General features: G+C 37.1%; 1 protein-coding gene and 1 long non-coding RNA gene across 3 annotated transcripts in view; one reads left to right on the forward strand and one right to left on the reverse strand.

Annotated features, from left to right (window-relative positions):
• Window positions 1-14,042, forward strand: part of LOC144597269 (uncharacterized) — a 30,000-nt gene extending 15,958 nt beyond the window's left edge. The window contains exons 2-3 of the long non-coding RNA XR_013547714.1: window positions 9,467-9,521; window positions 13,488-14,042. This is a non-coding gene — a long non-coding RNA (uncharacterized LOC144597269). The remainder of the gene's footprint in view (window positions 1-9,466; window positions 9,522-13,487) is intronic.
• Window positions 1-15,287, reverse strand: part of LOC144597268 (rho GTPase-activating protein 11A-like) — a 31,564-nt gene that overhangs the window by 5,869 nt on the left and 10,408 nt on the right. Inside the window, exons 5-12 of one of the 2 annotated variants that reach the window (XM_078406381.1) lie at window positions 14,806-14,969; window positions 11,429-11,569; window positions 8,339-8,410; window positions 7,836-7,892; window positions 4,519-4,615; window positions 3,891-4,000; window positions 2,847-2,976; window positions 639-744 (exon numbers count right to left, since the gene is read on the reverse strand). In XM_078406381.1, the coding sequence (XP_078262507.1) occupies window positions 639-744; window positions 2,847-2,976; window positions 3,891-4,000; window positions 4,519-4,615; window positions 7,836-7,892; window positions 8,339-8,410; window positions 11,429-11,569; window positions 14,806-14,969 (877 nt within the window). The remainder of the gene's footprint in view (window positions 1-638; window positions 745-2,846; window positions 2,977-3,890; window positions 4,001-4,518; window positions 4,616-7,835; window positions 7,893-8,338; window positions 8,411-11,428; window positions 11,570-14,805; window positions 14,970-15,287) is intronic. The other variant, XM_078406382.1, reaches the window with a different exon arrangement.

The following is a 15,287-nucleotide window of genomic DNA, read 5'->3' on the forward strand; positions in this document are numbered from 1 at the left end:
TAGTGTATAGCATTCGGCGCTCTTATTGTCGTCTCTTCTACATTTGAGAAATCAAATGCAAATAGGAGACCTCTTTGCAGAACATTCCCATTCAGAGCACAAGGTTCCAGTCAGTGTCGGTGCAATTATCCATCTTCTTCCCACTTTTTTTGGCACTCTACATTACTCACAAATAACCTTGATCTATAACATTTCTAATGCCTGGTCATATTGTAATCCTCAGGACTCATCACTAACAATTTTAGGTTACCTCCTGTAAATGGGCTATTGCATGCTGGCCAATCGTAGTGCTTGTTAGTAGTAGTCCCGCCTAGTACGTGCTTTATAATATTAAGAACTCGCCTATGTCAGGCAGTAGATGTAGCAGCTTGGAGCTGTAATGTACTGCAGGTCCTATGATGTAAGTGCTTCAATAAAATGATGCCTTGTATCTTAGCGTGTACTTAACCACTTTATTACACCTCCCCCTCCCAAGATGCGGCTGTACTCTGTTTCAATTTGTTTCCGATTTTCTCTTCTGTCTCGAACTGCTATTTTTTAAATAATGTTGTCCATAACAACTTCAGAATTGTCAGGTTTGGGTGTGCTACAAATGAAAAGTATTCAAATATAAAATAATTATTGCAACATCAACTTACCGTGTCTTTGCTTTTCCCAAGGCTAAATCTCAAGCGCAAGGATTTGCGGACCATTTCTTTGCGACTAAGTTTTGGAGAAAAACAACAAGCTTTCCCCGACTCCAACCTGGAAGTCAAATAATTTCTAAATACTTCAAATGACCACAGAACTTGGTTAAGTCTGGAAATAATTGTTATTATTATTCACACTTCTAGCAGGACTACTTAGCTAGTTATTAGAACCAGAAATCCAAGATGATTTAGGGCATTTGCTTGAAACCCATTAAGTACTGATTAGCTAGTTAATTAGCATCCGTCCATCTGCGAGGGATGATGGTGCAGCTTTGATGTTGTTCTGTTTGGAGAGGCCCTATCCAAACAGTGTGCCAATTGCTATTACAGTAAGTGCACAATTTTGGAATATTGTTGGTTTGTATGGCTACATTTTACACCCCTGCTAAAAACTTAATTGGGTTAAGTTCCAAATCAACAACCTCAACATGAGCAGCAGAACTCAACTCCACGTTACGCGCACACAGAGCAAGCATTCCAAAACCAAACATTGCCATGACTACTGTAGGTAAAAGTCAGTTCGTTTTGAAAAATGTTTCAATAACAGTTGCTTCATTATTGACAATCATTTTGTTTTTAACAAGACTGTAAAGCTGCTCCAGTAAGTTGAACAGGTATCGACCGTGCAGATGTACAGCTTCATGTCTCTTCTTCCTCCTTGAATGCCACATCCTTTACATTTGCTTCCACAAATATGCCTGCTCATTAGTGCAATATCGGTTTTAGCAGCAGCCAAAATTATTTCATTAAAGCTAATTTTGGAAAGAGTACCGTGTAAGCACCATTTTCCATGATGTCACGTATATAAAAACCCTTTAACGTTGTTAGTATTATCTCTAAACAAAAGTGCAATGAAGTAATACTGGATTGAAATTGGGAAGGGGCAAAGTGGGATATTGTGAAGATAAGATTTTTGAGCAAGTAGAAAATTGGACCCAATGATGAATTTAAAACTAAAGTCAGATCAGTAAAATTGATAATTTTATAATTGGGCATGTGAGAATTAAACAAACACTAGGCTGTGATTTTCCCGTTAGTAAATGAAATAGACAAACAAAGTTATGGATAACAAAACAGTAAAAGTGAAGAAGAAATCAATTGGCTTCAAGTGTATCATCACTTGCTTTCAGTCTGGATTTAAAACAACTAATTTTACTTTGTAAATGTCAAAAGGAAATTCAAAGTGAAAATGATCCCTCTTAGTGGCAAAAGTATCAGGGAAAAAGAAGTAATAAATAGTACACAGGAGAAAGCTTGACGTAGGGAGGTTGAAGGTGGGAACGGAGATCTGGAAGACCATAATAACTTGGTACAGTAGGAAATGCATACTGTACAAGATAACCAGAAGTGAGCAAGAAAAATAGAAATGACCCCACAATAAATTATACAGATGAAAAGCTCAAACAGATTTTTTTTAAAAATTGGTGACAATAAAAAAGCAAAAGTTGGCTGATTCAGCTTCATAGCTGTCTCAGATACAGAATTCTAAACACTTGTTACCCTCAGAGGGAATTTCACCTAATCTCCACCTAAATCAGTGTACCAAAACCATGTATCCTTGCTCTAAATTACCCGAGGAAAAACACCCTCTCGGCATTTATCTTTGTGTACCTGGCATTTGCCAGACATAACAATAAAATCTTTTTCTCAAACTCGAGAAAGTATAGACCTAGCTTGCTCAACCAAGAATGAACCCCTTTCTTCCAAGAAAATAGTAATTTTCTTTATAAATTGTCTCCATTGCATAGGAAAATAACTGCAGATACTGGTTCAAATCAAAGGTAGACACAAAATGCTGGAGTAACTCAGTGGGTCAGGCAGCATCTCAGGAGAGAATGGGTGACGTTTCGGGTCGAGACCCTTCTTCAGACTGATGGTCTTTTCTGAAGAAGGGTCTCGACCAGAAACATCACCCATTCCTTCTCTCCCGAGATGCTGCCTGACTTACTGAGTTACTCCAATATTTGTGTCTCCATTGCAAATGTATCCTGCTATAAGATCAAAACTGTACCTGTACAATTATCGCAAGACTTTCCTCCTATTTTGCTGCAACCCCATTGCAATTTAAGTCCCATCATCAAGTGCATACAAAATCTTATGAATAAATTTAATAAGCTAATATTAACATTGAGATTGTTTCAAGTATTTGATAAATACCTTTCCACTCTTTTGTTCTCGAGTCTTTCACTTTTCCGTCGATTAGTTGATGCATTTGACTGAACTGTATCACTTTCATTAGATAGCAATAGTGAACCTTGCAATGATTCCAGTGACACTTGTGGAGTGCCTTCAACAAAAGTACATTGTGGCCAGTCACAAACTGAGCAAAAGCACGTCATCACAAATTTATTCCAACAAATCTCTTCAGAAACTTTAAGTTCTTCATTACAAAGCTTTTTGATTATCTTAAGATTTAAAATGCAAATAATAGGTGCTCATCAGGATGCTTTTTCTAATTCTGCAACAGCACATGGATGCCACTAGCAAATTTCATACCCATTCCTAAACTTTTCTAAGATAGATAACTCAAGAATGACGATGGGACTTCCTCTAGGATTTAGAGCCAGTAATGTTGAAGGAACAATAATTTATTTCAAAGTCAAAATGGCAGACATCGGGGGTTGGAGTAACCTAGGTAAGTAATACAGTGCAATTGTAAATTTGAAACAGATCAGGGTAAAGCACAGTCAGTGTGTGAACAGGTGGGTTACTATGTCAATGGAGTGCACGATTCTGTCCACAAATGGTGCAAAGCTTTGAATATCATTGGACCTGCTGTAATCTTAGCAAATATATTCTGTTGCATTCCTGACATTGGAACATGTGGATGTGTGGAAAGATATTGGATGTCAGGGGTTTGTATAACTTTTCATAGGATACACAGCCCGTAACAAATTAATGGACATGGTTAGAATATCACCAACAAAAGGTAATAGACCATACAAGGAAATACTTGGACAAAGTATTTTGTCAAAGGAGTAGGAATTAAACAGTACCCATACGGAGGTTTAGTTTGGTAGGGCAATGGAAATTGGAACAGACAACAGGCCTGAAGTAAAGAGTGACAATATTTCCTACAATTCCGAGCTACTGCAAAATCATTGTTATTTGCATTGCAGGACTCATTTTATTTTAATAAAAAACAAGGGTTTACAAAAGGTACTAAATGCCCCAAAATACGCTGATTAAAAGTAAACTTACAAGTTTCATTCATACCATCATTCTTCTTGATCCCAACTGATGGTGTACAATTCTGGCTCAGGAAACCACTGGGTAATAGTTCCAAAGCTATATTGTGCCTGCGAGCTCGCCTGTGAAAAATAAGTCACTTTACCTCACAACGTCATTTTTTGTGAATGATAAAAAAGGGATTTTCAATTTCAAAAAGTCAACATGAAATACTGAAACAGTGACTTAGACTGACAATAAACAAACTGTCGTTGAAATGGTTATCTTGTTAGTTTCCATATTCTTGGAGATATGAAGTATGTTGACGTTCTTCAGCTCACCTCAGAAAATCAAAGAATTCCTAGCTTTAATTTGTGTTGGATAGAATGGGACAAGAATAGGACGGGTATTGTAGTACTGCAGTTTTAGCAATTTAGTGGCAAATGGAAGTCAGACTTTCATTCATTCATTCAACAGAAGCAGGACTACTTTCATGATGGAAAATATAATTTCATCTGAAATATTTCACAAGATCTTGGAACAATTAAACTAGAACTTGCTTGAGATTTAAAAATCAGGATATCGGGCAAATAGTTTAAACATTTCAAAATAAACAAACTTTGACACAAAACAATTTCACCTATACCTATAAAAAACATACCTTTTTTTATTTGACAATCCAAGGCTTTGAGAAGAATCTACCAGTAGTTTCCGTTTCCATGTTGGAGTCTTTATTATTGGAGTTCCTGAAGATGTTTCTAACAAAGTTTAGAAAAAAGGAGATTGCTAATTAGTTGATGTTCAAGAACAAAGATTTAAAACATTAAAGTTGTGTCCAAACAGATTACATATAAGACAAAGGAAACATATGTTGTCCCATGTATCCGAGTCGCAGTAGAAACGGAAGGGGAGCTGAAATGACATGCAGCCAGATGCTCACGATGGCCACAGGTGCTTTATAAATCAGGCATCTAGTTTAAGCTTGCTATTGCTTACATTGAGGTTGGCACATCATGAGCACCGAATGCTATATCGCCAGGCACTCGCTACGTGTTCACCTCTGTGTAAATGGTCACTACCACCTGGGGGTATCTTTAACTATTGAATCTTATTAATCCTTCCTCATTATTCATGACCAGATCTAAAATGCCTTGTTCTGTAACAACGTTCCAAGAAATAATCCATGACATATTTCACAAATTCTTCTTCTACAATGAACTTGCTAATCTGGTTCCTCCAATAATTTGGAGAATTTCCCATGACAATTACAAGTCCCTGCAACTGTACCATGGGTATTTCCCCATTATGCTCTAGTTTGTCGAAAAGTCATACATAGGGGACCTATTTAGAAGACTCCTACTTGTGTCTCTTTCTGCTGCTATTCAAAATTGTAACCCAAAATCTATATTATTATCATAGACATTATACATGGACTCTCGGGTAACTTTGGACTTTAGCAATTTAGGAAGTACATTCTATCCTTTTTGTATGCCATATAGACTGACCTAATTTTGTTCAGCATGGAAATCCATTGGTTCCATTTTCCCTAAAAGAAAATACTGGAAAATCTCAGCCAATCAATGGCTGTTTGTAATGATATCCTTTGAGTGATGTGACTTACAAAGCTATCAATCTCCAGTTCATTGCCAAATTCTAAACAAATTAATAATTCAATACACAAAGTGCTGGAGTAACTCAGCAGGTCGGGCAGCATCTCGGGAGAGAAGGAATGGGTGACGTTTCGGGTCGAGACCCTTCTTCTCCCGAGATGCTGCCCGACCTGCTGAGTTACTCCAGCACTTTGTGAATAAATACCTTCAATTTGTACCAGCATCTGCAGTTATTTTCTTATAATAATTCAATACACTGTGGCTTTATTTTCATTAACAATGTCACTGTTACTATTTTAAGGGATCTAAATAGTTGTCTCTTAACTCTATGATCACCAATGGCTGTCTTTTTGGGAAGTAGAGCTTGTACTTCACAGTGATCTAAAATTATTTAAATTAAATTTGAACACATTCCACTGATCTTCTGCTGATTTTTCTAGTTTTCTATGGTGGACAATGATTTATCATGTTAAAGCCAGCCAAATCTGGATCTAAATCCAAACTCAAAACTATCAAACGTTTCATTGAACTCAACCATACCATGATCGCTAAAATAAATAGTGATGCACAGGCACACTAATAATTAAATTTGGCTTATTACTCATCATCAAAATCTAGCATGTCTTCTTTGCAGGTTGTTTCTAAGACATTTTTGCATTATCACAAAATGAGTTCCATGCAAGAACTATACTGCTTGTCTCATTTCCTTCCCCCCCCCCATTGCTTTGTAAATTATCAACTCCCTTTGGAATGCACAAATTGAAACACCAGTATCCTGAGTGTGTTACAAATTGTATTCTAGCGGGGGGTTTTTTCCTTGCCCCTCTGCCATTAGAAACAGTTTCTCTCCATTTTCTCGATCTGTATCCTTAATGATTTTAAATACTTTCTCTGATTCCTTCACAATTTCTCCAATTTCAATGCTAGCTTTTCCATTCGTTCCACATAACATTTTATCTCTTATGCTTTTTGAACTCATATTCTCAACCAGCTCTGTCACTTACAAAATATGTATATCTACTTTCAAATCTCTTTCTTCTTGTATCCCTTTTAGAAGGTTATCTTATTCTTCCCATGTAACTGTAATAGTTAGCAACATATTATACTCAGCATTACATCTATCACTTATCAACCTATTTACGCAGCCTATCTAAATCCCCTTTAGAGAAGATATACTGACCAAAAGGTTTGTTCCATTTGCCCCATATCTGGTTTCACATCAGATACAATATGTAGCCCTTTGTTGTCTCCACTTACCACCTTTCAGCCTGACTCTACTCCACCCTCCCCTCCGCCCATCAGCCCCCTCCTCAACTGGTTCTACTATCTTCTGTCAGCTCCTGTCTCACCCCTACCTCACCCTTTTAAACTAGCCATCTCCACGTTACTCTCAGTCTTAATGCTGCTTGAACTGCCGAGTTCCTCCAACAAACTGTTCTTGTTTTTTTTAAATCGCCTTTATGTCTATTACTATTGTCACAGGTCAATAGACAATAGGTGCAGGAGGAGGCCATTCGGCCCTTCGAGCCAGCACCGCCATTCAATGTGATCATGGCTGATCATTCTCAATCAGTACCCCGTTCCTGCCTTCTCCCCATACCCCCTGACTCCGCTATCCTTAAGAGCACTATCTAGCTCTCTCTTGAATGCATTCAGAGAATTGGCCTCCACTGCCTTCTGAGGCAGAGAATTCCACAGATTCACAACTCTGACTGAAAAAGTTTTTCCTCATCTCAGTTCTAAATGACCTACCCCTTATTCTTAAACTGTGGCCCCTTGTTCTGGACTCCCCCAACATTGGGAACATGTTTCCTGCCTCTAACGTGTCCAACCCCTTAATAATCTTATACGTTTCGATAAGATCTCCTCTCATCCTTCTAAATTCCAGTGTATACAAGCCTAGTCGCTCCAGTCTTTCAACATATGACAATCCCGCCATTCCGGGAATTAACCTAGTAAACCTACGCTGCACGCCCTCAATAGCAAGAGGTCACTGTGCCTCTGGGTTTAGATTTTGTTGCGAAAGACTGTCTTGCAAAGATTAAAAAAATTAACTGAAGCAAATTTATCTGCAAAATGTAAACCTACTTTTACAACTATTCAACATTTGCTGGTGTTTGATTAATCACTGCACACAATTTGGATTTAATTACTTTTTGGATCTATCCTATCCAACAGTGGAGAGAAGTAATAGGAACAAAACCTCATATGTCCATTTCACTCCACAGATGCTAGCCTGACGTGCATTTTGTTTATTTGTACACATTTGAAGTTGGAATGGAAGAGGAAGGCAGTAGAGTCAGTCTGTTGCTACCCCAGTCACAAAGAAATCTATGATTTCTCCACAATTTTAAAGTTTATTCACTACCTGGGCAATGTTGGCAAGGCTGAGCAACCCAAAGATAATGGGTTGTCTTCTTGACTCCTGGATAGAGTAGCATTGAGAAAAACAAAACAAGATTCTTGAACAAAAACAATACTTTTGTATTGTTGTTCCATTGTTAAAATGCCATCACGATGTTCTTCTTGCAAAAACAGTTATATTTTACCTCCAATTGTATACCACAACATGTCAGTTACTATGATAGGCAATGGAAGTACATCCAGCAACTATTTTAAATAATAAGTTTGATTATTATCCATTTCAGTGGAACTGGTTTAGAGTGAGGGAATGGAACACACATTAAGGTTTAAACTTCGAGAGACTTCTGTAACATTAATGATATTGATGCAAGTTAAAAATAAGAAAACACTAATCTCTAATGGTTCATTTGACCTGTATACAGGTGTATACTTGGTATATTTTGGTATACTTGCTACAGGTTTTTTTTTTCACGAGTAGGTCATAAATACATTTCTTGTTCTACCTACCCGATGAATCAGGGTGAGTAGCAGAAGGTGTTCTATTTGATTTAAATTTACTCAGTGCTCCACTAACAATATCTGAAAGACACAAGAGAAAAATACAATCAAATCCACAACTGCTTTTTACTGATATGTATCTTGTACCATATTGCACCACCTTTTTTCATATTGAAACAATTAATTGGTCAATAAAACAGCTTTTACACATCCTTAAATCTAAAACATATCCATTATCTTTAAAAGCAAAGTATTTTGAAATTACAGGAATATTAAAAAATGTGAAATTCTCTGAACATATATATGCTAAATTGTATTTCTGAACTTTAATTCAGGATTCCAAAATTTCTTGTAAACATTTTAACAAGATATCCTTCTTTTAATTCAATATTTGATATTTATACAATCCTGGAAAATATTTATTTGCCAGAAGAGAGAACTATTGAGGGAACAGAGCAAGTCACTGGGATCTTGTTTTGGGAAATCCTGGTTCAAATATTGACTTTCAATTAGTTTATTATTTGACGGCTGCAAATATACAATACAATACAATATATCTTTATTGTCATTGTACCCAGGGGTACAACGAGATTGGGAATGCGCCTCCCATACGATGCAATAATTTAGGTAATTTAGACAGCAGCAACCCAACGAAACGAACAGTTGTAACAGTTTTGGACAGGGTAAAGTGCAAGTTGATCTATGCGTTGTGGCCATCCGGCTCAGCAGGACCGGTTCATAGCAGCTATGGCCCTGGGGATGAAGCTGTTCCTGAGTCTGGAGGTGCGGGCATAGAAGGCCTTGTATCGTCTGCCCGATGGAAGGAGTTCGAACAGACTGTTGCAGGGGTGTGAAGAGTCTTTGTGGATGCTGGTGGCTTTTCTGAGGCATCGTGTGTTGTAGATGCCCTCCAAGTCTGGTAGCTGTGTTCCGATGGCCCTCTGAGCTCTATGGACTACCCGCTGTAGAGCTTTCCTTTCTGTTCAGGGGAGTATCAATCTATGCTCTGTATATGGGGTTTGACTGCACAATTCTTTGTTACCTAACACCAAATGGCTTATGAATATTGATCAATATGTTTTTATGATACTATATTGATGAATGTAACAAATATTGCTTGATATTTCTCTTCTGTAGATTTTGCTGTAGATGTCCTGGATGATGTCTGTCCCCTGCACCAACTCCTGAGCTGGTAATTGTGATTTTGAAGATGTACTTTTTAATATATATTTAAGAGCTCATCTCCATAATTTAGGATTTAAAAAAAATCTTTCCTGAATCCAATTGGTGGAATCTCTATTAGGTGAAGGAATATGGTGATGCTGATAAGCTGAAGTGTTTGTTTCAATGCAAGGAGTATTGTGAAAGAAAAACATGAACTTAGAGCCTGGATTGATGCTTAGGAGTAAAAAGTAACCATTATGCAAAGGTTGCTGAGGGAGGGACATGACTGGCAGCTCAATGGTCCAGGGTTTAAATGTTTCACACATGATCGAGCGGCAGGCAAAAGAGGTGGAGGCGTTGCGCTACTGATCAAGGAGACCGTCACAGCGGTAGTCAGAGAGGATATACAGGAGTGTTCGTCCGCTGAGGTCGCCAGGCTCAATTCCCACCACAACATTCACTTTGTTACCTTCTCGGGTTGAACTATCCAAATATTGTTTCAAGACAGTGTATCCATGAGATAGTGTATCACTTAGATACTTTTTTTTGCTGTCCAAGCCTTTGGCACCAAGCATGTCCCGGTCAATATTGGGGTTAAAGTTACCCACTAAGACTATCAAAAGATACCAAATCAACAGGGTCATCTGTCTGCATATCTGTTCCTCTATCTCCCACTTGCTATTGGGGGGGGGGCTAAAGTATATTCCCATTGGAGTGCTTGCAGCTTTCTTATTTCTAATCTCTACCCATATCGCCTCAGTGGACGAACCCTCCAGTATGTCCTGTCTGAGTGCCACTGTGAGAGTCTCCCTGATTTGTAGTGCAACTCCTCCACCTCTTTTGCCTCCGTCTGGATCACATCTGAAACATCCAAACCCTGGAACACTGAGCTGCCAGGTTTGTTCCTCTCGCAACATTTCCACAATGGCCAGAACATCATAGTCCCAAGCACTGATCCAGGCTCGGTTCATCTGCTTTCTCCAGAATACTCCTGGCATTGAAATAAACACACTTCAGCCCATCAGCATCACCATATTCCTTCGCCTCCCCGGCCTGTCCTTCCTTTGTGATCTACTGGTCCTAACTTCTACTTTGCCACTGCTCATTCCAATTTCTGGTCTACTCCTCTGGTCTGGTGTCCTCCTCCCCCCCCGAACACACCATCCTGAAGGTTTACTGCCACAGAAATTCCTGTATCCTGCTACCTAAAGAGTCTCCTATCTCGATGGCGCTGTGTGACCTTTCCCATCCCAGCTGTGCCTCAGAGCCAGGTCTGACACTGCAAACGTCCAAGTAGTAAAATGCACAGCAGGATCCTTTTCCTAAATCACCATACATCTCTCTATTGGATTTTCATTGGGCAGAAAGACAAATTAAGGTTGACAAAGACACATATGATTCAGAGTTAAAGATGAAAGATTGAAAATCAAAAGTGCAAAGTAAATAGGTTGGCTTAGATTATTTCATAGTAATTATCAAATTGTGAAAAAAAATCTAGAAAACATCTTACTTAATTTTCTATTTAACAATTTGGAGTATTTGTTCAGTGCATTTCTCAGTGCTATGATGGCAGATTTGGAGGATCGTGTTTTTAAACAAAATTAAACGTGTAAATAATAGTTCACTAATCATTGTGATTTCTTAAGATTGAAAATAATTGTCAGGAACCTGAAGAATTTTTAAAAATCCAACATGATTTATAATTCATTGACTGAAAAGATGTTGGAACTATTTTTTTACAAAAACTCATTTTTACATGCAAAGAAAACTGTAGCAGAAAATACAAGGAATTCCTTTGTTTTAACTTAAGATTGAATGATCAACTGCACTTGCAGCAAATAAGATACGTTAAATCAAATGAAGGATGAACACGAAATACTAAATATAAAAAGATTTAGAAAAAAAAGGACATTATTGAAATCAAATTTTATTAACCTCCAACACTCCGTCTCCTAGGTCTTTTGCACTCTGCTACTCTTGAACCATCTCCGTCTTCCAAGTTTTCTAATGGAGTGGTGAATGCTGTGTCACCAAGCATTGCGGGAACTTTTTCCAAGATAAATTCTGGAAAGCAACCTTAAAAAAAGGAATCGTTATTACTGACTTAATGGCAATCAAATTATTAGCCAATATTAAAAAAAGAAATACAAGTTAACATAATTTGCCCACATTAGAGCATAAAATATAACAAAGTGGAAGATGAACCCCCAATTAGACCAGCAGGTATAATGGTACTTTGCAAGATGGTGCTAGCAGATGAGCTGCCCCATTTATAGAATAAGTATCAGTGTACTTGTAAACAACTTCATTTTGTGAATAGTTTTGAGATAAATCGTCGATGATGCATATACAAATTTTAATGTCACATTTCAGCATTATTTATCTCAAGGGTTCCCAACCTGGGGTAGATTTACCCCCAGGGGTAAATTTCACCTATCCAGGGGGTAGATTTGTTGATTCTGGATTTGTACATATTGACCGACTGTGTTTGGTTCTGGTATACGTTCATCATTAGTTGTTATAAATAAGTGAAATAACATTGTTATGTGCTATTATTATTGTTATTTGAACTTAAAATAATAATGTTAAAAACAGTATTTTAAAATTTCCCCTTTGTCGGTTGCTTTATTATGGTAGAAGTGTAAACTCAAATTACTGAACAAAACAGGGTGGGGATAAATTTACTTTCGAAAAGTTGCAAAGGGGTAAACGGGACGAAAAGGATTGGGAACCCGATTTATCCGATAAATGCTGCAGGGTGCTTGCAGAAAACCAAACAAATAACACTGGAGATAAGGAGCAATTAGTCAGGGTAACTAAATGGTCAGTCAAAGAGGAGTTTTAAAAAATGCGATGAAAGGCAGATAAAGGTGCTAGATACAACCCAAAAATATCAGTTAATGGAATGAAAGGAGAGAATCAAGACAGAACTGAAAGAACACACAGTTCTGAGAGTTGGAATAAACAGATTTGAACACTCAAATGAGTTGTGAACAACCTGGTTGGGAGGGACATTTTGGATCATGGCCCTTCATCAGACTGATCATGGTTTATCTGTGACCATGCTATTCCCATGCTGCATCCTTTGTAGCTCTCACAGGTAAAACTGAGTTCCAACCCTCACCACTACACCCATTCCATGAAGTAGACTCAAAGAGCACATTTTCAAGCACATATTAAAAACGGAAACTATTTACAAAATAATATACAGGTTAATTAAGAAGTAGACAAACGTCCCGGCAATGACAAAATGTTTTAGCTATAAAAGATGTGAGAGGAACATCAATAACAACAGAGCAACACAAGCAGAACAGAATCAATTCAACTTCTATGGAAGGTAATGGTGTTAAATAGAAGTGCGTATTGCACGTTCCTCCATTAAATATTAAAGCTAATCAGATTCTATGGCTGTCCTTAACCTAGAAGTATTCTTATGATTTTAAAAATGGCAGCAAATCAAAGTCGAGAAACAATTGATTCATTGATTAGATATTTGTTATTAGTATTTTAGTTCCAGTCAGTTTCTGGTACCAAAATGATCGTAAACTGGTTTGTTTGTCAATACTTGCTCATTTCTTTAAGTAATCTTGGTTTTTCTTGTTACGAAAATGGGTCAGACATTGCTATGGAAAACAAGTATTTGAATGATGATACTGATATCTATGTACTAGTTAGCCAGGAATTCGACTGATGCAAGTTGCTGTCGGATTTGTGCCACATTGCAGTTATTTTCATGAAAATGTAATTTCACGCTCAATGATCCAATAATTCCCATAGTGTTTGCTCTGTAGCTAACTGTCTTTCAAGTTTAGTCAAGTTTGCTATTTACGTTGCAAATACCATTAAAATTTGGTAACACCTGATTACAGCGCATCAATCTCTTTAGCCCCAAAAGTAAACAATATGTGCAAAGACTCAGATTTGTGCGAATTTCTTTAGATTTTAAAATGTTTTTTAAAAATCCTAAATCTGCCCTTCTATTATTTTTATAAAGATATTTAAAGAAAATTTCCTCGCATACATATTCCAGAAGAAAGCAAATGATGGAAATTCAACAGGGAGAAATTTTGTGAATCTTTCGAATCCACTGGCAAGACATACGGATAATTAACAACTGACATCAATGTACACCAACAATTCCACGTTTTAACAGCTTTTGGCGGGTGCTATGTATCAGCTGATCTGGTGAAGAAATAATATTTATCTCAAACTCTTTATTAATAAAAACCACTGTTCTGCATTTTGTGAATCACTTGATAAAGCAGCCAGATTTCTCATTCTGGAACCTATTTAAAATTCAGAGAATAGGTGCCAGCAGGATTCATGGGGTTCTCGATAAAGTTACAGCATACAGTAGGTTAAAAAATTGCATACTGCATTTTTATTCTCTACAGAAACAGTGAACACTAATGTAGACTGCTGGTTAAATACTGTCAGCAGCTCAGCCAGATTTTCTAAAATATTGAAACAGCTCCAAAATTTATTTTTTAGCGTGCTTAGAAACAGTTGGCCTCTTGATCCAGAACCATGAGGCTGGAAAATGTTTATAAAAGTTTTTAAAATTGGCTTAAATGGGGAAACTCAAAGCCAATTTGATTTTATTACAGTATATGATCTACATGGAAAAGATTACCAACATCAAACTGGTTAATTTTTAAAGTAAAAATCAATTTGTTTTAATCTTCTTTAAAATAAACAAACATGCCAAGTTCATCAGAAAATTTGTACTTTTATTTATTGTATCTTGTACAAAAACAACGCTGATGAAGTGTGGTTTTCAACAATAGAAACCATTTGGGAGAAAAATCTTGTCATTCTAAACAACAGGGATATAAAAACAGAATGACGGGCAGATCTCATTGCCTCTTAAAGTCTAGAAATCCAAAAGAGTTTTGAAGTCAGGTAACGATATGGTTTAAATTAGCAGCCAGCTAAATCTGCAGTGTATGTTTTCACGTTGCTGAACATACAAAAATGGACTGAAGTATAATCAGATCACTTTCAATAAGCCAAGCATTACATGAATTTACAGAACAGCATTAACCTTTCAACACTCAAGCAATTTTAAATGACATGACTCTATTGACCAAAATGGATTTTATAAAACAGTTACTTTTGATGGTTATAAATGGACTTTGTCTGAATAAAACACTACAACATGGAGTTCCAAGAGGCCAGCCATTATTAAGTGTCTGTCTTCAACTACTTTCGGAAAAGCAGCAGTACCATTCCCAATCAAGTCAAAAACACATTGATTGAATTAATTGGGGGAAAAGTAGAAGGAAAAGAATTTAAAAACACAAACTACATACCAATGCCATCAAAATTGTCAATTAGCGTGTGCACTGTTGCAGCTTGAAGGTGAAGCCATTTCTCTGCCAATGAGGTTACTTTTTCACTTCCATCTCCAGAATGGAACAGATTGGGTGCAAAGACTACAGCAAGATTACTAGCATCCATTTTGTTATCTTTTGACCTAAACAAAGTGGGGAAAAAATTAGCTCACTAAATTGACTTCAAATTTTAAAAAGTCAGCTCTATTGTATATTCTTTATTTTAGTGTTTTGAGATTTACACTTACTTACCTCTCCATAATTACAGCACTTATGTAAGATTAAAATCAAGCATGTCAGAAACAGACAAGACATTGTAATTGCTCACTATATGATACAGAAAATATACTCTGGTTAGAATCTTCAAATATGTGTCACGTTACTTGTGTACTATCTCCAGTACATAAAGGTTAACTTTCCCTGATATAGATTCACATGAAGAAGGGTCTCGACCCGAAACG

The sequence above is a fragment of the Rhinoraja longicauda genome, chromosome 10, assembly GCF_053455715.1.
Source record: "Rhinoraja longicauda isolate Sanriku21f chromosome 10, sRhiLon1.1, whole genome shotgun sequence".
In the NCBI taxonomy this organism is placed as follows: Eukaryota; Metazoa; Chordata; class Chondrichthyes; order Rajiformes; family Arhynchobatidae; genus Rhinoraja; species Rhinoraja longicauda.